Source organism: Ahaetulla prasina, chromosome 1 (genome assembly GCF_028640845.1).
Source record: "Ahaetulla prasina isolate Xishuangbanna chromosome 1, ASM2864084v1, whole genome shotgun sequence".
Classification (NCBI taxonomy): Eukaryota; Metazoa; Chordata; class Lepidosauria; order Squamata; family Colubridae; genus Ahaetulla; species Ahaetulla prasina.
The window spans coordinates 97,697,607-97,723,174 of NC_080539.1; the positions used below are offsets into that span (position 1 = coordinate 97,697,607).

Below are 25,568 nucleotides of genomic sequence, written 5' to 3' on the forward strand. Positions count from 1 at the left end.
TTTCTCATGCTAGAATAATACTCTTGGATTATTATATCAGATGGGAAATACCCTGCGGCATCATAATACTAGCAAAATTATTCTGAAGGAAGCTCTAGTTCACAGATTATTTACGTCACAATGATTTAATATTAGATTGCTATCATACTCTTACATTCTTTTCTCCTTCAGTGTGCTAAAGATAAAATTCAATTTCCATTACTTAGTCTGATTGCACTTTTCAATTAACTTTTATCTGCATATCCTCACATAAAACAGAATACTGAATACATATTTATGTTTTATTTCTTGTAAGTCTAAGGTCTTAAAATGTCAGAAAACATTCAGAATTATTTCCCTTCGTAGGAAATTATCAAAGTACAAGAATGAATAATCCTTGGTGAGACAAAATACTAATTATGTCTTGACTATGATGAATTGGTGAACTAATATTAATCCAAGAACCTCAAATAGTAAACACATACATTTCTTATTTGTATGGTTGTATTAAGTAATGACTTGTTGAATAAGGTTCCATATCCAGTGGTGGGTTTCAAATTTTTTTACTATCTGTTCTGTTGGTGTGGCTTGGTGGGTGTGGCATGGCTTGGTGGGTTGTGGCTTGGTGGGCATGGCAGGGAAAGGATACTGTAAAATCTCCATTCCTACCCCAATCCAGGGGAAGGTTACTGCAAAATCCCCATTTTCCCCCAATCAGCTGGGACTGGGGAGGCAGAGAATAGATGGGGGCGGGGCCAGTCAGAATTTTTACTACCAGTTCTCTGAACTACTCAAAATTTCCGCTACCGGTTCTCCAGAACTGGCTAGAATCTGCTGAAACCCACCTCTATGTAAATATCTATTTACATATCTTCAGGTACAAAAGTTATAATGGATTCATACACATATTCAGCTCTCAATTACTAAATATTAACCACAAATACACATAAATAGGTTAAACTTAATAAAGCTAGAGAGGTATTGTTTGAAGTAATCTTCTGTGCTTATTCACTAAACCATACTTTCTATATTTGCATTTTACTTTAAAATCAAATTAAGGCAGTTTCTACCAAGCACACAGAACAGAACAGAACAAAAAAATTGGAAGGGACATTAGAGGTCTTCTTGCTCTGGCAGGAAACCCTACACCACTTCAGACAAATGGTTATCCAACCTAAGAATACATTTCTTACTCTTTGAAGGATGGAAGTCAGAGCAAGAGGAAGACAGTTCGTCATCAGCCCAGCAAATAAACAAATAAAACTGTTTGGATACCTTTTGTTTTGAAGGCAAAACTGCACAGCTTGCATATAAAATAAGCCAATTGGGCTTATTATCAGGGGATGTCTTATTTTGGGGAAAACAGGGTAGTTCCTTGTTGCTTCTCTCCTCAATTAGTTTCCATCCATAGCTTCTTATCCTGCCTTCAGGTGCTCTGGAGAATAGGTTGACTCCCTCTTCTTTGTGGCAACCCCTTAGATATTGGAACACTGCTATCAAGTCACACGTAATCCCTCTTTTAATTAAACTAGACATACCCAATTCTAGCAACTGTTCTTTATATGTTTTAAATTCTAGTCGCCTAATCGTATTTGTTCTTCTCTGCACTCTTTCTAGAGTCTCAACATCTTTTTTACATAGTGGCGACCAAAACTGGATGCAGTATTCTACGTGTGATCTTATCAAGGCATTATAAAGTGGTATTAACACTTCACATTGTCTTGATTGTATCCTTCTGTTAATGCACGGAGGGATAAGTTAATAAGGTTTTTTCCACAGAAAACTGGAAAATCATATATTTGTTTACTTTTTAATATTTTGAATTATTTCAGCTCAATTTTGTTCACTGCCTGAGACTAAATGTCACACAATTATATTTGATTTTTATCATTGAGAGTAGCAAAAGAAAATATTTATTCATGGATATTACTTATTCATGTATAATTACATATTTTCAAATGCTCTGATAGATAGACCCACCCATTATAATTTATCTCAATAGTCTCCAGTAAGCAAGGTATATTCAGGTAATTTTTGACTTATGATCACAATAAAATCTGGAATTTTAGCTATATGTTATTGTGGTCATAAGTTGAGGAACCATGTGGCTGGACTCAATTTTACAACTATTTTTAGAACAACCGTAAAGTGAGTAATAGTGGTCACTATGCAAATCTATTCTTCCAAATGGAATTTTTTGCTAGATACTAGCAAAAACTGGCAAAAAACATTGCAAATTGTGGTCAACATAACAAAGTAGGTTTTTTGAAATCTGTCATAACTTTGCATAGTCATTACACAACTGGTCATAAGTTGAAATCTATCTATATTATAAATATTGGTTCTAGCAAAATAGAAAAAATTCTGCAAAATTGTGAATGGTATATGGCCTAGAAGTGTTACATACAATCTGAAAGACAAGAATGCATGGACAATAAAATAAGACCATGCCTTGATAAAAGGCATTATTTGCCAACAAAGCCACCTGGGCTTCTACTAACAGTGGTGATGCAGGACAGGGGTGAAATCCTACTGGTTCGGACCGCTTTGGATGAATCATGAGGGATTATGGGCATCAGTTCGCTGAACCAGTAGTAATTACCCCTCCTTGGCCCCAACCACGCTTGGCCGGTCACCGCTCACCTCTTCCAGCCGCTCAATATTCCACAGAATTCAATGTTAAATGCAGCAAAGAGAATACTAACTTTTCTCCATTCAAAACGGAGCTGCTGCAGCCTGTCCCTTTAAGGTAGTCCCTAGGAGGGAGGGGGGCAGAAGGGAACCCTAAAGGAAGCAGCAGCTCCAAAGTTCTGAATGGAGGAAGAAAAGTTATCATTCTGTCTGCCACAGAATTCAATGTTAAATGCAGCAGAGAGAATGCTAATTTTTCTCCCTCCATTCACAACGGAGCTGCTGCAGCCTGTCCCTTTTAAGGTAGTCCCCAGGAGGGAGGGGATGGAATGGAGCCGTTTTTGTGAAAGGCAAGAAAATGGGGCAAGAAAATGGGGAAGGGGATTTTCCTGCCTGTCATCCATTCCTCAATCTCAGCACAGACTGAGGGAAGGATGGTAGGCAGGACTATTCCCTTCCCCATTTTCCTGCCATTTGTGACAAGGAGTGGCTGCGAGGGGAGGGGCCAGTGAAGAGCCCCTTGATGTGAGTGATGCAAGTTGGCCACGCCCACCCAGTCACATGACCTGCCAACAAGCCACACCCACAGAACCAGTAGGAGAACATTTTTTATTTCACCCCTGATCCAGGAGCACCTTCAAAGTGCAAATCTGCTCCTTAGAGAACAGGACAGGTAGAGTACCATTCAGTTGTTCAGCTGCATCACTCTTGAAAAGGATCCTAATCTCATCCGGACTGTTTCAGATTTATTTTCTGTACAAGAGGGGGATAATCTTTATTTTCTTATTGCACCATCTCACCTGGCTGAAATGCTTCTGCACGTTTTAATTTAAGGAATTCTCAAGTTTTAAAAATAAACTGTATGAACTTTCAAGAAATGAACTGTGAAGTTTAAATGCTGCTCCATTAATAATATATACTTTATAGTAATGTATATTTATTGCTAAATATACTTTACATTATATCCATGCCGGAACAGTGCCAAAGGTGCTTTTTTCAAAAGGCAACTGGATATTCTTAGTTTTTTTTCCTTTGAAAATGTTTCACTTCTTATCCAAAAAACTTCTTCAGTTCTGAACTGAAAAAAGCACCTTTGGGACAACCATGACATGGTTAGTTGAGAATTTCCATAGAGAAGCAGGAACAAGAACATAGAGTTGCACTTAAGTTCATGTGCTCCTTGATGGGGCTGCTTCTGTTTATCCTTTCATTTAAATTCAATGAAACGGGTTAATCTTAACTGTTTACCACAGAGATGTCTATTACAGTGCCCATATAAATACACTGGGCTTAATCATGTTCCACACTCACTTTAATTTTAAAAGATATTTTTGAAATAACAATAGATAGAAAGATATCATCCCATAAAGCAGTGTTTCTCAATTTTTTTTTTTTTATTTTGCTCGTTTTTCTCCTCTGGCCCCCCCTGTCCAAGTCCCATTATCAGATACAGACGTGGAACAGTAACTGAGTTTTCTGAAGTCAATAAGATAATATTTGCAGTATAATACACATTGTTCTTCTGTGATCCCCTCTTTTTCTGAGGTCCATGTGCCATGGACTCCGCATTACATGGTTTTCACTTGGGGCCCCCTTGAAATATCATAAGAGCCATCAGGGGGCTATATAGCCCCCACTTGAGAAGTGCTATTATGAAGAACTAATTTCTACATTATCTTTATTTAAAAGAAAGCCCTAGGGTTCAAACAAGCATTTATAAATATTACTAATAAAAGTGGTAAGTAGCTAAAATGCATTGGGAATATTTTTATTGGAAGAACAGACTGGAATGGTAAGATGCATCTTGTGGTAAGGTAGTGGCAGAGAGTAATCACACCAGCTTTCTTTCTTTCTAATAGGAGGACTTTTGAGTGAAAAGTGTCCCCTCTAAGCAGTCATTTTATGATAAGAGCACACAACTCTCAAATCCCCAAATGTAACCAAAAATAAAAAAGAATGCCCACTCAAACAATGGGAAAATCAACTTGATTGTTTCAAAAATCCATGAAAATGATGAAGTTGTTGCCTTTAAATAAAATTATGTGGGAGTTTTTGTGTGGAGCTGTACAAGAGAAACGAAGTTTATCGTTGATTTAATTTCCAGCCCAATATTCTGTTTATGCAGCTTACAATAGTAAAAATACAAATGCAAACTAAAAAAATAATTAAAATTAGACATTAAAATTAACTACCAATTAAAACATTGGTGAAGAGATGTGTTTTTAACCATCTTCCATAATACTGTAGCAGTGGAAACTAAGCTTCTGCACTGGAAAAACTCATTTCCCACAATATAACCAGAAACCTGATTATACTAAATAACCAAGCTTCTGGCAGCAAGAAAGAAACCAAAGTACAGAAGCTTGCTATATCTGAAAAGGGTCGACATGTTTATTTGGGCAAACTACGAAGACAAATTAATTTTGAGCTACATGTAGTTTTTGCCAATGGTAAACAGGAAGAGAAATGGAGATTGTGCTGAAGAGAACATAAATAGAAGTTTGATTTCCAACATTTACAATCCTTATGGATTATCATCTAGAGCAAGGTCTCTAACCTTGGCAACTTTAAGACTTGTGGACTTCAATTCCCAGAATTCCTCAGCCAGCAAAGCTGCCAAGGTTGGAGACCCCTGATCTAGAGTCAACTTTCATTTTCCTTGATAGAAGAGATGAAAAACTCTTATCTGGGAAGGAATCTTCAAAGACAAAAGACTCGCTCCTGGGCTTTTGTATTACCTGAGAAGTCCCAGACGAATGTTTATTTGAAGTCATTTTCATTTTATCTTTCTTCAATGTACTTTTTTTTAATGTCCCTCAGTCAGTAGCCCAACAAAATGTGTGGAAAAGCTAAAATATTGCCGGGGGTGGGGGGTGGAGAGAACCAAAACACTGAAATAAGCATAGAGAAGAACGAATCAACCTACTCCCCAAAGCACCTGAAGACAGGACAAGAAGCAATAGATGGAAACTAATCAAGGAAAGATCCAACTTAGAAGTAAAGAGAAATGTCCTAACAGTTTGAACAATTAATCAGTGGAATGACTTGCCTCCAGAAGTTGTAAATGCTCCAACACTGGAAGTTTTTAAGAAGGGATTGGACAACATTTGTCTGAAATGGTATGGTTTCTTGCTTGAGCAGGGGGTTGGCCTAGATTAGAAGGTCCTTTCCTACTCTGTTATTCTCTTGGGACTCTAAATTAAGTATTAAGTTTTCCTGCTTTGAATGTGAAATGATCGTTTCAAATATTGAAGCAAAAAAATGAGGCTAGGGCAAATGGTCCCACAGTTATGACTCCCCACCCTGTAAAATTTTTTGTCTCTCAATTCTGTCAGCCAGCCACTTGAGGTCAACCAGCTCATTAAGAGCCAGAATTACACTGCACTCAGCACACTGCCTTGACAACCGTCCAGTCTTGGCTTCTTCATCCACTTCTAAACTTGTACAGATGTTTACTGACCTCTTTAAGCTTTCCCCAAAGACTTTACCATTGCAATAAAATGCTTCATCAGATGAAACTTCCTTGTACTCAAAGATAAATATTTCCTCCCAAGCTTGCCTACTTTTATATTTCTGGTTAATTCACCCCAATCAATTAAACTACGAGGTATTTTAAAGTAAAAATACACAAATATGTCTCTGTATGTGCTTCTAGGACGCTTGCTCCTGGGGAGAAAAACTATGGCAAATCTAGACAGCATACTAAAAAGCAGAGATATCAGCCTGCCAACAAAAGTGCGTATAGTCAAGGCTATGGTTCTCCCAATTGCAATGTATGGCTGTGAAAGTTGGACCATAAGAAAGGCTGAGCGCCAAAGAATTGAGGCCTTTGAACTCTGGTGCTGGAGAAGATTCCTGCAAGTCCCTTGGATTGCAAAGTGAGCAAACAAGTCAGTGCTAGAGAAGATCAACCCTGACTGCTCTTTAGAAGGCCAGATCCTGAAGATGAAACTGAAATACTTTGGCCACCTAATGAGAAAGAAGGACTCACTGGAGAAGAGCCTAATGCTGGGAAAGACTGAGGGCAAAAGAAGAATGGGACAACAGAGAATGAGGTGGCTGAATGGAGTCACTGAAGCTGTAGGCGTGAGCTTAAATGGACTCCAGAGGATGGTAGAGGACCGGAATGCCTGGAGGAGCATTGTCCATGGGGTCGCGATGGGTTGGACATGACTTCGCAACTAACAACAAATGTGCTTCCAATAAATAAATTTTTATACAATAGAGATTTAAACCCATTACATTTGTAGGAAATAAATGATTGTCCCCAAAGTGCTTTTTCAAGAGGCAACTGGTTTTTCTGGTTTTTCTTTTAAGACGTTTCACTTCTCATCCAAGAAGCTTCTTCAACTCTGAAGAAAGAAAATATTCCTCTTCATTTGTAATAAAGCTGTTGCAAAAATCACTGGCCTGAGATTCAGTTGGCCCTCCAAGGGATTTTGAAGATAATCAGACATGTAAGATTTATGGGCTAACAAGGTTCAACAAGAACCAACTCTCAGGTCAAGCTTTATTACAAATGAAGAGGAATATTTTCTTTCTTCAGAGCTGAAGAAGCTTCTTGGATGAGAAGTAAAATGTCTTCAAAGAAAAACTAGAAAGTCCAGTTGCTTCTTGAAAAAGTACCTTTGGGACAACCATGACCTGGATGACTGAGAATCTCCATAGAAATAAATGATTATTTTTATTCAAGAGTGAGGGCAAATGAACAGTAATTAAGAAGAGGACACGAACCATTTGAGCTATCTGGCAAGAAAAATCCATCTCACTTTTAAGTTTCAAAAGGGAATTAATTTACAATTTGAGCATTTAAATTACTTTGAATTTCAAACCTCAAATCACTATAACCTGGGCTGACCAACTAAACGAAATAGTTTGAAAAAGGGAGCTGGGTAAACAGAACTTCAAAAATAGAACAAAAGAAGCTAATGTTAGGTTTGTTTTTGTTGTATAACAGGAAACAATTATGCAAGTAATTTCTCATACTCTGCTCATGGGAACAGCAGAAAAGAGAGTCTAGGCACAGCACACTTTGTAGGCTAAGTTGAATGTTGCTCTGCAACATTACTGCTGGCAATTTTATAAAAAATAGGAAAATACTGTTGAAAATTTGTATCCTCAAATATTCAAATATTCAATTACCATAAGTACCAAGAAGACTAAATATTCATAACACTTTCTACTTACATTCTTCTAGAAAAGCTAACTGAGTGAAATGCTTAGCAAGTAAATGCCACCTCTGGCTGGGTTTTCATAGGGAATGACTCTAAAGGTAATATTCTGTAATTTATGGCTGTATGACTGTAACTTTGTTGCTTGTATCCTTACGATTTATATTGATATTGTTTCCCGATTGCTTAATTGTACTTTATGACTATCATTAAGTGTTGTACCTTATGATTCTTGATGAACGTATCTTTTCTTTTATGTACACTGAGAGCATATGCACCAAGACAAATTCCTTGTGTGTCCAATCACACTTGGCCAATAAAAATTCTATTCTATTCCATTCCATTCCATTCCATTCCATTCCATTCCATTCCATTCTATTCTATTCTCATAAATGTAGGCAGCCAAATCTGCTAATTTTAGTTAGTAATAAAATTTATATTTTGTTTTACTTTAAACTAGAACAATTTTTATTCTTTTCTCCTGGATTTTTTAAATAATGTACTAAATTGGAATGTGGACTGGATTTAAACTTTTTGCATAGGCTGAACGATTGAAAAAGAAAAATAGCCTTCCTTACTCTACAGTCCTTGAAATCTTAGATATTCAGTCTAAGCTTTAATAGTTGTAAATCGCACCTCATTCTTATTTTAGTATTTTGGTCATATATAAAACAAAGATAATTCTATTATTTCTTATTTAAAACAAACACCATCAATATTGCTTGTAATGCTGACCTCAATCAAAGATACCTGATTTGTATTTACCATACTTCTATATCCCAAAGGTTAATGCATATGCTACCTTGAGTTATTTTTAAAAATCTAAAGATGGGATATAAATAAGTAAGCAATTAAGTAAGTACCAGAAACAGTAAGATCTGGACACTGACTCTATGCAGCATAGACTATATGGCTTCTATTGCGAGAGAGAGAGAGAGAGAGAGAGAGAGAGAGAGAGAGAGAGAGAGAGAGAGGGAGAGAGGGAGGGAGGGAGGTAGTGGGGGAGGGAGAGATGTTTATACCACAGAGACATATATTTAAAACCTATGAAATCAGCAGAGAAAAAATAAAAGACAATGATTTATAAAATAAAATAGAACTAAATATAAGATCAAGACTGTAATATAAGTTATAATTAAATAGAAAAAAATAGCAAGGTAAAACCAATTAAGGAAAATGGATCTTTAGTAGTGTATAGTAGTTTACTCAGCTTCTATAAGCAAAATTTCTTTAACTGATCTAACTTATCCATTTAGTAACACTTTCTTATCATGACATGCAGTATATGGGTCTCAAAAAATTTAAAAATGCCAAAATTCACAGGTTAATGGTCAAACTGGTTGTTTTGAATAACCAAATTTTAGCACAAAATAAGTTATTCTGAAATCAGAAAGGTGCACATTTCTTGGTTTCTACCAACATCCAAAATCCCTAACCATTTCATTATTGGTGTCAAGAAAACTAAGATCCATTTTACTTTATTGTTTACCTTGATAAGAATTTACACACACACCCTTTTATTTTATTTTATGAATTTTGCTTTATTTTCTCTCTGCTGATCTGTGTAGTTATCTAGAATTGAGACAGTTCAAATAGAGTTTTCACTTGACTCTTACATTGTTACAAACTGAGAAAAAGAGTCTAAAGTGAGACCAATAGTAAGAGTCTAAAGTGAGACCAATTAGAACACATGTAAGATTTTTAATTATTGTTCTTTGATTTATGATACTTCTTCTATTGGCACAAACTCTGAGCACTAGAGCAGAAATGAATAATTGTGCCAGTTGGGATTGAACAGCCAAATTTGTCCTGTTTTTATTGGAATGATGTCACAGCAGTTATTAAGAAATGATAAATGATCTCTTTTTTTAATTAACAAGTTAGTTAAGGACAAATAATACAGTTATTCAAAATATTTCTCAGTGTACATAGCAATCCTTCAAAAATAAAACAGAAATAGTAATGCTTATAGATAATATTAAGGCTGGCATAAAGCACAACTGATTTAACTCAAACTATTTTTAAACTTGTTGATCACTGCTGACCATTTTATGAAAATAATCTTATGCACAAATTTAATTATTGCATTCGGTCTTAATAAAGATCTCCCGTATCATAAAGCCAAATAAAAAATAATAGAATTAAATAATATATAAAATCAAGATAACGTGGCTAAAATTATAATCAGCATCCGTCAGGAGAGCCAACAAACAAGAAGGGCTCAAATCAAAAACTATTAAAAGTCAAGAGAAATGCAAACACTTTCTCTATCTACCTCAAAGTAATCATAAATACCAACTAGTTCAGTTATTAATTTTGAAAGGGGATACCAAAAGTGGGGAAAATAATTAAGCTTAAATCCTTCACTTATGGAAAATCTCTATTTTTTCTACCGGTTCTTGATAAATTCTATAAAGTAAAGATAGAACGGGAAAGGCAACTCCAAAGCCAATTTTCAAAATTATTTGTGAGTTTCCAGATATCTTTCTTACTGTGAAAACTCCTAACTCCAATTTTACACCCAGGTATCATGCTAGAACAATTATTTGTGTTATGCCTTTCTTATGGGACAGAAATAATGCCATTACTCAACATGATTTATCATTTATAAACTACAATGGCAGAAAAATGGAACAACAGAACAGAATCTGGTTGAATGTAACATATGTACAAAGCATCTTACCTTACGAGGAGTTGGCCCATGATCATCTAAGTAAGTGGAATTTCCTAGAAACAAAGAAAAAAGAAACAGAGCATTAAAGACCTTAATGTAAAAAACCCCCTGCAAATATTTATGTATTTATTTATATCTATCAAATTTCTATACCACCCATTACACTTGTGCTATATTAACTATAACTAATTACTATACTTAATAAGGTTTTATATGAATACAATGTCTAATGTCTTTTTTTTTGAAGTATTCATTATGAAAGCATTAGAAGGAAGTCTAACTCTCTTTCAAGCATTAAAGTCTAATCCTTTAGAAAGCAGCTATGGCTGTTTCAGAGGCTTTTCATGGTTTTCTGTGCAGACATGAACAATCATCAAGATCATTCCTGCAAGAACTATTTGCACAGGAACCCCTGTACCAATGGTGGGTTGCCCCCCGGTTCAGACCGGTTCTATAGAACCAGTAGTAAAACTGGCGGAAGGCTCTGCCCACTGACCCAAACATCATCAAAACTCTTCTGCGCATTTGCTTCTATTGGGTCAATGTGTGCACGGGCACGATGCGAACCGGTAGTAAAAGTAAGTAGAACCCACCCCTGCCATGTACCGCACAAAAAAGAAGATGGATGGGGAAAACCATTGTGACTTTAATACTTGAAGGGAAGACTCTTTGTTCCACACTAATGAAATACTCTTTTGAATTGTTTTCATGGGCCTAAGATTGGTAAATTGTAATCAAATCTTTAGTTTGCTTAGAAGTCAACTGGTGGTTTGAAAATGCTTTCTTCTTCATGCAAGTTCCTAGGAGAGAGCGGGCATATTTCAGCTTTAAAATGTTCTGAGCTTGTGTCCTATTTTGAGATCAGGATGGGCCATTCCAATTTCACCTGAAGCATCCTGACCTCCAGCAGTTCAGACCTCTGCCAATGAGATTCAAACCTTGTTGGAACATTTTTGGTGTTCTTGCTGAGGTCAGAACAGTCAATTTTGTGGTAAAGAAAACTGTCTAAGAAAATTCAGTATAGCTTTCCTGCCTTCTACTTTGCTTTTACATAATTCCAGTGAATATTTTATTTCAAGCATTAGGGTAGAAAAGATTTTGATAGTTAAGATTGTGCTCTATACTGCAATGTCATCTAAAAAACATTTCAGTTGATTAAATCGTTCCTATTTAATTCATTCTACATGATTTTTACATTTCCAATTTTTCATAGACCATTACTTTTTTAGAGTAATGGTTTGAAAGTAATAGCACTTTATTCTGTTCCATATTTTACAGTGAGTTCTATTGTGACTAATATTTTTAGAATTTCAATTATTTAGGCAAGTGAGTAACTCTTCTCAGAGAGAGGAAAAATCCAAACCCTTGGATCCCAATATTCCAAAACTACATGTAAGCTAAATGTAAGCTAAACTTAAAGAGTTTGTTTAATGTGTATCTAATACAAAGTTATATATACATTAAGGTTTGTAAATAATAGAAACTGTTGTATAATTTAGATGCTGTTTATAATATAGTCATTAAAGCTATTATAAATTCTATTTTTACAAATATATAAATCAAAGCAGGCTGAAATGATCACAAAATTTTAAATAGGGTCATTTTTTATCATCATAACTCAACGTTCTCAATCACACACAAAAACACACATTCACTCTCCAGCACAACAGCCTTAGAAGGCAATCATAGTGGAATACATCACAATTAAGAAACAATGTGAAGTGTTTTGAATAGAAAACGTAAAAATAAAGTGAGAAAGTCTTCCATGTATACCACTTGAGGTCTGAAAGAAAAAGTGATTATTAATGTGATTATAAATGAAATAATCTACTGCAATGAATGTATTCAAAATGCTTCTGGTGATAAGGATTTCTTAATTGTGAAGTATTCCATTACTTCATAATTATGAAGTATTCCATTACAAATTGTTCATGCTATAATGAAATTGCGGAGTCCTTGGTAGAACAGAACATCTCTACAACAAATTCCAACAAAATGGATACCCATGCAACTTTATGAAAAGTACCTGGCCACTCAAATCCCTTATAGCACAAGCAATACAAGCTATGAAAATGATAACATTACTATGCATCAAAACATCTCAGGGACAATCAACAGACTATTACAACCACATGGCATCACCATAGCACACAAACCAAACTAAAGCTCTTCAAAACTACTAAAATAAAGACCCACTAGCTCAAGAAGCAAAAAAACCAACCAACCCAGGACTCTTCTATAACATACAGTGTAAGGGTTGTAACAGTCCCTATGTAGGACAGACAGACAAACTAGCAGAGTGCATCCATGAACGCCAACTAGCAGTCAAGAGGCAAATGAAAACTACTTAATCTCACAAGACATGGAGAGACTGGACCATTCTTTTAACTGGAAAATTGAGCGTCCTAAACCAAGCGAAATCCAAAAATGCTGTGGAATTCCTGGAAGCTTGGCAGTCAGACAAATCAGCCATCAACAGTCACATAGAGATAAACCACATTTACTCCAGTTAAAAGAGGCAATAAAAAAGTTAAGGAAACAAAAAAGACTAGAACTTATGATCTCCAGTAATCAATACCTAGATAAGCAGGGGTTAACATCAAATAAAAAACAACAGTCCAATCACAGAACTTCCAAGGAGAAAACCGCATCCCACCAACATAGGCTGGACAATCTATTGGATATAAACAGAGAGCAAACACCACACTTGCTATCACTGATATTGTTACTTACCGTAGTTATAATGAAGGGTAATGAAATATATTTAAGCAAATAACCAAGTTCAGAGAGCACCAAGGACTCCACAGTTCAACCCTGAGCGACATATATTCTCTTCTATTGGTGTAATGAAATTTTCTATTATTTAATCTATATATAATCTAAATCTTATGCAATATTTAGACATCACAGAAAACTACCTAGGATCACTAGGATTATATCTTAACCCCATGGTCCATGGCCATCAAAGAACAATGGATAATATAATTTAGACGAAGAACAGTCTTGTAGAGCTTTCCTTATTCTTTAGAGCAGTGGTGTCAAACTCGATTTCATTGGGGTTGTGTTTGACCTCAGGGTGCCTGGGGGCATGGCCAGAGTGGGTGCGGCCAGCTCAATGTCACTGTGGAGGGGCACCTATGGTGGCCCGGGCAGAGTATCCATTGTCTCCAGCGGGGGAAGGTGAGACCAGGGAGAGGGCCAAACCCTTGTCCTCCAGAGCAGGGGTCTCCAACCTCCAGGCTGGCTGGAGAATTCTGGGAGTTGAAGTCCGCCAGGCTTAAAGTTGCCAAGGTTGGAGACCCCTGCTCCAGAGGAGTCTTATCGTCCCTCTCAGGCCACGCGGAGGATCCCTGGATGGCGACGCAGGCTGTCCTAGGCAGTGGAGAGTGCCCAGTCTGATCCTCAAGCTCCCAGGGCTCTGGGACCACCAGCCCAGCCCAGGTCCAATTCCCTGAAGGGGTTCCCGGCTGTGCTTACCTCCTTGAGAATGCTGCTGCTGTACTCATTCTCCTTGGCCAGGTTGCTCATGGTGTGTGGGTCAGAGGGAGGCTCACTCCTTTTCCATGTGGGGAGACCTGGTTTTGTAACTAAAGCATCCTCAGTGATAGGCTGGGAGACCACCAGGAGAGATCAGGAGGAGGAAACAAGGGGATGGCAAAAGGACAGCAGCAGGGTTGCTGGTGGCCAAGTGCTAAGGCAGGACTTACCTTAGACCTCCCTCCCTCCCTCCCTTTTCTCTTCTTTTTCCCCTTCCCTCTTCCCTCTTCCCTCTTCATTTTTCTTTTTCTTCTTCTTTCCCCTTTCCTTATTTTTCCTTCCTTGCTCTCTTCCCATCTTCCCATCTTTTTCTTTTCTCTTTTGCTTTCACTTTTTCCTTATTTGTCCCTTCTTCGATACTCAAATGCAAAAGGAGAAACATTTCTCAATGCCTCCTTACCTTGTGATCAAATGCCACTTTTGCTAGTAGTTTGTTTTGCTAGCACACTGCTAGCGAAAACGGAGCTCAGAAGGGCTGGGTGCAGCCCTCCCGAGCTCCATTTTCGGCTGCCACAGCCTCCTCCAGCACGCTGCCAGCTGCCACCAAGTTATAGATCAGCCTGGTTAATCTGGGCTGGGCTGAGGCACAGGCTGGTCCTTCTGTTTCCAGAGTGGCCCCGCAGCCTTAGGCCAGATCTAAGCACCCCACGGGCCGGATCTGGCCACTAGGCCTTGAGTTTGACATCCCTCTTTAGAGTTTTTGTTAACCACAATGTCTTCCCTATTTCATCCATAAAAAAGAGCAAATATAATAGAATCTGTACCAAGTAGATCAAGCATTCATTCTGAATATATGGCCATATCAATTTCTGAGGCTAAATTTAAATGATTCAGAGATCTCTAGCAACAGTTTTATAACAAGGGAATGATTCCTTTCAGTTAATTATAAAGACATTAAAAACTGAAGAATGCAATATCAGTACTATTTTAATTTTGCATTTTTAGAATATGTGTGTGTATGTGTGTGATATAATACTCTAAATAAATTTTGAAAAGGAGTATAGTTTTTATTTATGGCTCTAAATGATCAGATTAATGAATAAAAGAACTTTTAATAGCCAAGCTAAATTTATGTTAATCAGTTCTCTTTCCATCACTAGCAAATGCCTAATTTACCCTAATATCCAGCTGTTAGTACACACCAGTTTTTCTTAACAATGAGAAGTCTGTCTGAAGAATCCTCTCTACAATTAAGACACTCAACAGAAAGCTATTGATTTAAAAAGAATGTTCCTAGCATTTTTTTATTTCATGACAAGTATTCTTTATTTCATGATAAAATAAAAAAAAATCTTTCTTCAGAATTACATTACATAAATACATTATTGACTATGTAAATCATATACTAATGTAACTATCTATTACTATATTCAGACTTTAAAGATAATGTAAACTGGATATACTTGGCTTTTTGAGCAGTGTTCTGTCAATTCAGATAAAGACTGCAGAATAAATCCCTTGAGTTAAAAAAATAATAAAGTGGAATACAGATTAGATGAATTAGATCTGAACTGTACTCGGCATATATCAACAATCAATAATCCAGAACTGAAATGTGCACATAACATTTTCATACATTTTATACACACAAAGGTGCCCCTTGTGAGAGGCAAACCACTTGATGGAAGCATCATATACATGGTTTAATCTCTGTGTTATTATTTTTATATCCCAATAATAGAAACTCATGTTTTTTAGCCACAGGTTCCAAGAACAAAGAGTCCCTACTATTTCCTTCCAGAAAACAGGGAATAAAAGCTAATCAGTTCCTCTTTAGACGAATAGGAGCTTACAGAGGATGTATTAATTCATGTTACATTAATATAGAGATATATTGTTCACTTTTTTAAAAAAAACTGGTCAGTTGTGAGTTTATTTTGTTTAAGTAAATGAAATAACACATTAATAAAGTAAGAAGATACCTTACAAAGGGAAAAAGAGATGAATAGCAAAACATTTCCAATTTCCTTGGCCTTTCTTGTTGAAATTAAGCTATATTTAGCACTTATATTAACATTTTGTATGGTATGCCATATAGTTGAGGAGCAAGCTGTGTGATATGCAATTCCAAAGTAAGAATATAACAACACAGAGTTGAGTTGAGTTGAGTTGAGTTGAGTTGAGTTGAGTTGAGTTGAGTTGTATGTCTGCCCAATTTTCAACTTTCCCTCCTGGTCAACTTTCCCTCTCACTTATGACTGGTTCTCTCATCAGTGCTGAAAAAAAAGTGACTTACAACTGATCCTCTCATTTATGACTGTTGCAGCATCCCCATGGTCATGTGATACAATTTTTGGTGCTTGGCAACCAGTTTGTATTTACTGTAGTTGCAGCCTTCCCAGAGGGCTTCTGACAAGCAGAGTCAATGGGGGAAGCCAGATTTGTTTAATAACCAAGTGATACACTTAATGACCACCGTGATTCACTTAACCACCATGGCAAAAAAGGTTGTAAAAGCAGGCATGACTCACTTAACTTCTAATTCGCTTAGTGTCAGAAGTTCCAGTCAGTCAGTCAGTCAGTCAGTCAGTCAGTCAGTCAGTCTGTCTGTCTGTCTGTCTGTCTGTCTGTCTGTCTGTCTGTCTGTCTGTCTGTCTGTCTGTCTGTCTGTCTATCTATCTATCTATCTATCTATCTATCTATCTATCTATCTATTTATTGAATATGTATTAGATAATATATTTAAGTATAAGCATGAATTGAATACATAAAATGAATACAATTAAATGGAACATTAGAACAGGGACGGCAGGCATGCTGGTGCTCTTATGCACACCCCTTATTTTAATTGTGGTCATAAGTTGAGAACTACCTGTATATTCAGTCTCATCTTGCCTCTATTTTGGTGACTGTAAACTACCTTCCTGGCACTTTTATTTTTTCTCACTGCATTGACAGTGCATTCAGAAAGTATTTAGACCCCCTTCACTTTTGTCACTTTTGTTATTTATTTATTTATTTATTTTATTCAATTTTTATACCGCCCTTCTCCCGAAGGACTCAGGGCGGTGTACAGCCATGTAAAAGTCACAATATAAACATTAAAAGAAATTAAAACAAGCATATTATAAGGTGGCCAAATTTAAAACATTAAAATATAAATAAACCCACTAAAATTTTAAGCCAGTCCCGCTTGAATAAATAGGTGCGTTTTCAGCTCACAGCGAAAGGTCCGAAGATCAGGCACTTGACGTAACCCAGGGGGAAGCTTGTTTCAGAGCGTAGGAGCTCCCACAGAGAAGGCCCTACCTCTGGGGGCTGCCAGCCGACATTGTTTGGCGGACGGCACTCTGAGAAGGCCCTCTCTGTGAGAGCGTACGGGTCGGTGGGAGGCAAAAGGTAACAGCAGGCGGTCCCGTAAGTACCCGGGTCCTAAGCCATGGAGCGCTTTAAAGGTGGTGACCAGAATCTTAAAGCGCACCCGGAAAACCACAGGAAGCCAGTGCAGACTGCGCAGGATTGGTGTTACATGGGAGCAACGAGTTGCTCCCACTATTACCCGCGCAGCTGCATTCTGGACTAACTGCAGCCTCCGGGTGCACTTCAAGGGCAGCCCCATGTAGACAGCATTGCAATAATCCAAGCGGGAAGTGACGAGGGCATGAGTGACCGTGCATAAGGCATCCCGGTCAAGGAAGGGGCGCAACTGGCGCACCAAGCGTACTTGGTGGAAGGCCCTCTTGGAGACGGCCGCCAAATGATCGTCAAATGACAGCCGCCCATTCAAGAGGACACCCAGGTTGCGCACCCTCTCCGTCGGGGCCAATAACTCGCCCCCCACAGTCAACTGCAGCCAGTCAGCTGAACCGGGGTGCCGGCATCCACAGCCACTCCGTCTTGGAGGGATTGAGCTTGAGTCTGTTTCTCCCCATCCAGACCTGAACGGCTTCCAGACACCGGGACAGCACTTCGACAGCTTCGTTGGGATGGTCCGGGGTGGAAAAGTACAGCTGCGTATCATCAGCGTACAGATGATAACTCACCCCGAAACCACTGATGACCTCACCCAGCGGCTTCATGTAGATGTTGAACAGGAGGGGCGATAGAATCGACCCCTGAGGTACCCCACAAGTGAGGCGCCTCGCGGTCGACCTCTGCTCCCCTGTCAACACCGTCTGCGACCGGTCGGAGAGATAGGAGGAGAACCACCGATAAATGGTGCCTCCCACTCCCAGTCCCTCCAACCGGTGCAGCAGGATACCATGGTCGATGGTATTGAACGCCGCTGAGAGATCTAATAGGACCAGGGCAGAGGAACAGCCCCTGTCCCTGGCCCTCCAGAGCTCATCCACCAACGCGACCAAAGCTGTCTCCGTACTGTGACCGGACCGGAAGCCGGACTGGAACGGGTCTAGATAGACAGCTTCATCCAGGTACTGGGGAAGCTGCCATGCCACCACACTCTCTACAACCTTCGCCACAAAGCGAAGGTTGGAGACTGGACGATAATTACCCAAAATAGCTGGGTCCAGGGAAGGCTTCTTGAGGAGGGGTCTCACCACCGCCTCTTTCACCACCGCCTCTTATGCTGCAACCCAGTTCTATAGTAGCCAAAATATTTGTTTTTCTCATTAATCTACACTCAATACCCTATAAAGACAAAGTGAAAACAGAATTTTAGAAATGTCTGTAAATTCATTAAAAAGAAAAAACTGAAATATCACATCGGCATAAGTATTCAGACCCTTTGCAACAACATGTGACATTTAGCTCTGGTTTCTTCCCATTTCTCTTGATCATTTCTGACATGTTTCCACACCTTGACTGGAGTCCACCTGTGATAAATTAAATTTATTGGACGTGATTTGGAAAGGCACGCATCTCTCTATAGAAGGCCTCACAGCTGACAATGCATACTGTAGCACAGGGGTCTCCAACCGTGGCAACTTTAAGACTTGTGGACATCAATTCCCAGGGAAGTTGAATTCTGGGAGTTGACGTCCACAAGTCTTAAAGTTGCCAAGGTTGGAGACCCCTGCTATAGCAGATCAAAAGCCATGAGGTCAAAGGAACTGCCTGCAGAGCTCAGAGACAGGTTTATTGCAAGGCACAGATCTGGGGAAAGCTACAATAAAATTCCTGCTGCACGGAAAGTTCCTAAGAGCATAATTCTCAAATGGAAGAAGTCTGGCACAATCAAGACTCTTCCAAGAGCTGGTCGCCGAGTCAAATTGAGCAATTGGGGGAGAAGGGCCTTAGTAAGAGAGGTGACCAAGAACCCAATGATCATTCTGACTAAGCTCCAGAAATTCTCTGTGGAGATGGGACAGTGTTCCAGAAGGACAGCTATCATTGCAGCCTTTCACAGATCTGGGCTTTATGGCAGAGAGCTAGACAGAAGCCTCTCCTCAGTGCAAAACATATGAAAATGGATGTTGGTCTTACCTGATACACCCCTTTTCTGATGAGAAAGAGTGACTCCAGGCATGGGTATCACTCTGTCTTCTGGCTCTATGGACAGGGTTCAAACTTAAGAAACGCCCCCTTTGTAGACCTCCCACTTTCAACGATGTTCAACGAGGGTTCCGAATAATGTACCTGTAATAACACCCCACGGACACCTCCCTGACCAGACCCTTTCATTAGGGTGGGGCTGGAGTATCAGGTAAGACCAACACCCATTTTCCTGCATGAGAAGTCATGACTCCAGGCATGGGACTTACCCAAGCTGTCAGTCCTCATGGGTGGGAAGCCGTCTGGTCATCTCCTTCAGGCGTCTCTACCACACGTTGTAGTACTCTCCGACCAAAGGCCGCCTCAGCCAATGCATATGCGTCAATCCAATAATGACGTATTAAAGGTGACGGAGTCGACCAGGTCGCTGCCCTGCAAATCTCCTCCACCGACGCTTGTGTGACCCATGCGGCCGATGTGGCCGCACTCCTCGTTGAATGTGCCATAATAGCCTTAGGCCTTGGTAAAGCCTGAGCCTCGTAGGCTCTGGCTATAGTGGCTCTGAGTAACCTGCCCACCGCCGAAGCGGAAAGCTTCTGTCCCATGGTGGATGGTTGGAATGACACAAAAAGTGCCTCTGTCCGTCGGAAAGCCCTAGTTCTTTTGATGTAAACCCTCAGAGCCCGTCTGACATCCAGAGTGTGCCACACACGTTCCTTCGCGTGTGATGGATTAGGACAAAAATCCGGAAGAACCAACTCCTGGGCCCGGTGGAACCAGGAGTTGACCTTCGGCACAAAGGTTGGGTCCAAACACAAAACCACTCTATCGGAGTGGAACACACACAAGTCTTCTCGCACCGAGAGTGCGGCCAGTTCCGAAATCCTGCGGGCCGATGTGATGGCTACCAAAAACAGCATCTTGTAAGTCAAAAAACTGATGTGAACTGTCCTAATCGGTTAAAAGGGAGCCTTGCAAAGTGCCTGCAAAACCTTCTGAAGGTCCCAGGTGGGATAAGGGTGAACCACTGCGGTCTCAGGTTGGTCGCCCCCCTCAAAAACCTCTTTACCTCTGGGCCTTTGTCACCGACCGCCTACCTGCAGAACCTAACACTGACGCTATCGCTGCCACCTGCCTGCGTAACGTCCCTGGTGCCAGCCCTTTCTTCAACCCAGCCTGCAAAAACTGCAACAACTGTGGAACCTTTACCTTGGTTGGCTGAATGCTCCTACCAGTGCACCAAATCACAAAGGTTCTCCAAGTGGAGTCATAAATTCGTGTAGTAGACGGTCGTCTAGCCGCCTGCATTGTCGTTATCACATCTGAGGGAAATTTCCGTCTTTCTAGCAGTCTCCGCTCAACAGCCACGCGGTCAAGTGCAACCACTGGGGACCCGGGTGATGAACCGGTCCCTGACTGAGAGACACCCTGTCGGGTGGAATCCTCCATGGTGCGGCGACCGACAGACGTACCAGATCCGCAAACCACGGCCTTCTGGGCCAGTATGGTGCCACCAGAATGACCTGTGCCCTGGTCTGCAGAATCCGACCAATTACCTGAGGAAGGATAGCCATCGGAGGGAAGGCATATAGTAGACCCCTGGGCCAAGGAAGACGGAGGGCGTTTACCCCTTCTGCCCCTGGCGCTGGGGACATGGAGAAATACCGAGGAAGTTGATGGTTCGCTGGAGATCGATGAGTGGCTGTCCGAATTGCCTCACAATCTCCTTGAATAACTCCGGATCCAGTCTCCATTCTGCAGGATCCAGAGGTGCCCTGCTCAACCAATCTGCTCTGACATTGTCTATCCCGGCAATGTGTTCCGCCCTGATGGAAATCACATTGTGCTTGGCCCAGCGACAAAGGCGATCTGCCTCCGCCATGAGCCCCCTGGATGGAGTGCCTCCCTGCCTGTTGATGTGGGCCTTCACTGTGATGTTGTCTGTCAAGAGAAGCACATGTCGATCCCTCAAACAGTGCCTGAGATGTCTGAGCGCTAACCTGGCCGCTCTCAGCTCCAGCCAATTTATGCTCCTCTTTGTCTTCCCCCTTGACCAAGAGCCCTGGATCACCTGGTCCTGACAATGACTGGCATCCTTTGTCACTGTGATGTGGTCCTGTTCCAAAAAATGGCAGCCCCTTTCCATGTTCCTGGACTTCCACCAGCGTAGAGACATTAGAACGTCTCCCGGGACCCTGACCTTGAACTGCGACGTGTCCCTGCCTGACCTCTGAAACGGTAACATGAACCATTGTAGAGGCCTTGCATGAAACCTTGCCCATGGGACCACCTCTATGCAGGAAATCATCTTGCCCAGCAGAGATGAGAGTAACGCAAGCGGAACTCTCCTCTGTAAGCGAATCTGCACTACCAGGTCCTTGATGCTCTGAAGTCTGTCTGGGGACAGGAAAACTTGACCATTCAGTGTATCTATTACTGCCCCTAAATGCAACAGCCGGTTCGTGGGAATGACGTGACTCTTCCCATGTTTATGGAGAAACCATGAGTCTGCAGACAAAGTATCATCTCCCTCAAATCTTCTATTGCCTGTCTGTGAGAGACTGACTGCACCAAAATATCGTCCAGGTAGGCCTGAATCCGTATTGGACGAGCCCTGAGAAGCGCTCCTAATGCCGCCAGGATCTTCGTAAAAACCCTGGGAGCCGAGGCAAGGCCGAATGGAAGTGCTCTGTACTGCAAATGCTTGCCGTCGTAAAAGAACTTCAGGAACCTCCTGTGCTTCTGATTTATCGGAACATGAAGGTATGCCTCCGTAAGGTCTATGGAGGTCAAGAAGTCCCCCTTCCGGACATTCGTAAGGCTTGACCGCAGGGAGTGCATCTTGAACCTCCGATACTTCACATACCTGTTCAATCCTTTCAGGTTGAGAATTGGTCGCAGCCCCCCCGAGGCCTTCTGGATGACGAACAACATTGAGTAATAACCGCTCCATTGTTCGTGAACCGGAACGGGCTCCACCGCTCCGACGTTCAGCAATTGCTGAACCGCAGTGTCCATGATCTCTCTTTTTGCCGCATCTCGAGACCTGGGACATCGAAATAAGACCGTCGGAGGGGGTGCAAGAAATTCTAGTGAGAGACCTGATGAAATAGTCTCCCTTATCCATAGATCGGAGGTGGTTTTCTCCCACTGGTCGGCGAACAGCCCTAGACGGCCACCAATGGGAGCCTGATGCCTGCCGTCAGCGGTGTCTGCGGAAGGAGCGGTTGCCCCTCCCCCGAAAAGGATGCCGTGACTGACCGCGGGACCTGCTTTTGTCAGAGGACCCCTCCTCTGAGTGATGATAGTGGCCCCACTGACCTCCCTGTGTTTGAAAAGCTCTCTGATATCTGCCAAAGGCCGACCCCCAATAGGGACGAAAATAAGACTTCCAAAAGGAGGGGGAAAACCTTGTATCCCCTCTCCTTGACAAGGCAGTCCACACCTTCTTTTTCCCCTTAGTTTCTGTCAACACGGGCTCCAAAGCCTCACCAAACAACTTTGCACCTTTAAATGGCACAGAGGCCAATCGCCATCTGCGCTTTGTGTCTGCCTGCCAATTTTTTAACCAAAGAAACCTCCGTGCTGTGACCGAGGACGCAATCGACTTTGCCACATATTTTGCGGAGGACATAGTGGCATCCGCTGTGTATTCCCCAGCTGCCACTATCTTGTTGAAATCCTGATGAGTCCTCAGATCGGTCACCGGCACTTTCTCCTGCATTTGTTTAAGCCACAGGAGGACGGCCCTGCTGAAGAAGGATGCTTTCTTCAGAATTACATTACATAAATACATTATTGACTATGTAAATCATATACTAATGTAACTATCTATTGCTATATTCAGACTTTAAAGATAATGTAAACTGGATATACTTGGCTTTTTGAGCAGTGTTCTGTCAATTCAGATAAAGACTGCAGAATAAATCCCTTGAGTTAAAAAAATAATAAAGTGGAATACAGATTAGATGAATTAGATCTGAACTGTACTCGGCATATATCAACAATCAATAATCCAGAACTGAAATGTGCACATAACATTTTCATACATTTTATACACACAAAGGTGCCCCTTGTGAGAGGCAAACCACTTGATGGAAGCATCATATACATGGTTTAATCTCTGTGTTATTATTTTTATATCCCAATAATAGAAACTCATGTTTTTTAGGCACAGGTTCCAAGAACAAAGAGTCCCTACTATTTCCTTCCAGAAAACAGGGAATAAAAGCTAATCAGTTCCTCTTTAGAAGAATAGGAGCTTACAGAGGATGTATTAATTCATGTTACATTAATATAGAGATATATTGTTCACTTTTTTTAAAAAAACTGGTCAGTTGTGAGTTTATTTTGTTTAAGTAAATGAAATAATACATTAATAAAGTAAGAAGATACCTGTCGTGTCCCACTCCTCCGCTGACGGCTGGGTCAGGGAAATCCGAATCAGGCTTGCCTCTGCAGCTCTGCCCAAAGTCCTAGCAAAGTCCTCAGAGCAGGCAGGAGACCAGAAAGTGACTTCAGCAAGATAAGTTCGACTTTGCCACATATTTTGCGGAGGACATAGTGGCATCCGCTGTGTATTCCACAGCTGCCACTATCTTGTTGAAATCCTGATGAGTCCTCAGATCGGTCACCGGCACTTTCTCCTGCATTTGTTTAAGCCACAGGAGGACGGCCCTGCTGAAGAAGGATGCTGCTGTGGCCGCCCTTATACCCCAGGCTGCCGCCTGATGCGTCTTCGTGAGGGCCTGCTCCAACTTCCGATCCTCTGGCTTCAAAACTTCCTCAGGTTCAACCAAGGTGGCCGAAGAGGAAGCCAGGGCCAAAACCGGGTCATCCACCTCAGGCACTCTCAGGAGTTCCATCAGGTCAGAAGCCGTGTTAAAAAACCGTCTCTCAAGGGAGGACATGTTCGGTAATGCGGCCGGGGCTTCCCACTGTTTCTTAATCATATCTAGAAATAATTGAGGAGCAGGAACTGTCTCCGTCTCCACCGTTGGTTCAGAAAAAAGCATGTCTGCAGGGTCCTGCTCTGGACAGGCGCCTTGTTCCCCTAGGAGTCCCTGTTTAGTAACCGCCTTAGCTTTACTCAACAAGGCCTTAAAAAGATGAGGCCTGAACAGCCCTTTAAACATGGGCTGCTCCGGTAAAAAACCTTCCTCCTCAGACAATTCCTGGTCCCATTGTTCATCCTCCATGGATGGGGAACTCTCCGCCTCTGAAGGCGAATCAGAGCTGTCAGAACGCGACCCCATGTGTCCGTCTGCTGGTTCTGTTTCTACCTGATCCCTATCCTGTGACTGGGCTTCCGCCCCAAGAACAGATTGCCTGTTACGACTTTTGCCTGCCTCAAGTTCCCGGTGAACCGCCTCCGCGATCCATTTCCGCACTAACTCAGGCATTTCTGTCACCTGGTCTATGGTCTGCCTATCCCCTTGCTACCAAGTTGATAGGTGTAGAACTGGGCCTCCCTGTATTGGAGCCGCTCCCTGATGGCTGAGGCGACAGGGCCCTAGCCAGAAAACTGGAAGAAGGATCCGGTTCCACCATTGGATCTTTCTCCATAGGCTGTACCTGATCCCTAATAAATGTGGACTTAGTGGCCTTGTTGGTGTTCCTCTGTACCTGTCTTTCCAGCGCCTTCTGGCGGCGTTTTTCCGCCTTCTCCTGCGCTTTAGTGGGCCTTTTAAGCGCCAAGGCTTTTGCTCTAAGTTTTGCAGCTGCTTCCGAACTGCCACTCCTTGTCTTATGACAACGGCTCTTCGAGCCTTCAGTGGCAGCTCTCTGAGGTTGAGAAGCATCAGTGACCTCCATCTGGTCACTAAGTGAGGCATCCGACGCCATATTTCTAGAACACATATAGAAATAAAATTACATATAAGTAAGCACCTTTTATAATTCCATGAATTTAAAATTTTTTTTATTATTATTATCATCATCATCATCATAACAAATTCTATATAATACATATAAATGTCAATGTACAAGCCTCAATAACCAGTTACCATCTTTAGAACTCAGCAGCATTACAAGGGTTAATTCCCTAAACTGTTGGTCCTTTCCCTCTGCAGGTCAGAATGCCTGCTCAAAACTCCCAAGCCATGCAGCCTGGAAATGGCTGCTTCAGGCTAAATCAGGCCTCTTCTTTAATCCAAAGGCCTATGCTGTACTGGAGGGCCGAT

General features: G+C 41.1%; 1 protein-coding gene across 5 annotated transcripts in view; it reads right to left on the minus strand.

Moving 5' to 3' along the window:
• The window catches only part of UST (uronyl 2-sulfotransferase), a 152,213-nt gene that overhangs the window by 66,600 nt on the left and 60,045 nt on the right, over positions 1-25,568 (minus strand). For all 5 annotated transcript variants that reach the window (XR_009153540.1, XR_009153541.1, XM_058169918.1 and 2 more), the window contains one exon: positions 10,465-10,508. Coding sequence is in view for 3 of the 5 variants with exons in the window: in XM_058169918.1 (XP_058025901.1) it covers positions 10,465-10,508 (44 nt within the window). In the remaining 2 variants the exon portion in view is untranslated. The remainder of the gene's footprint in view (positions 1-10,464; positions 10,509-25,568) is intronic.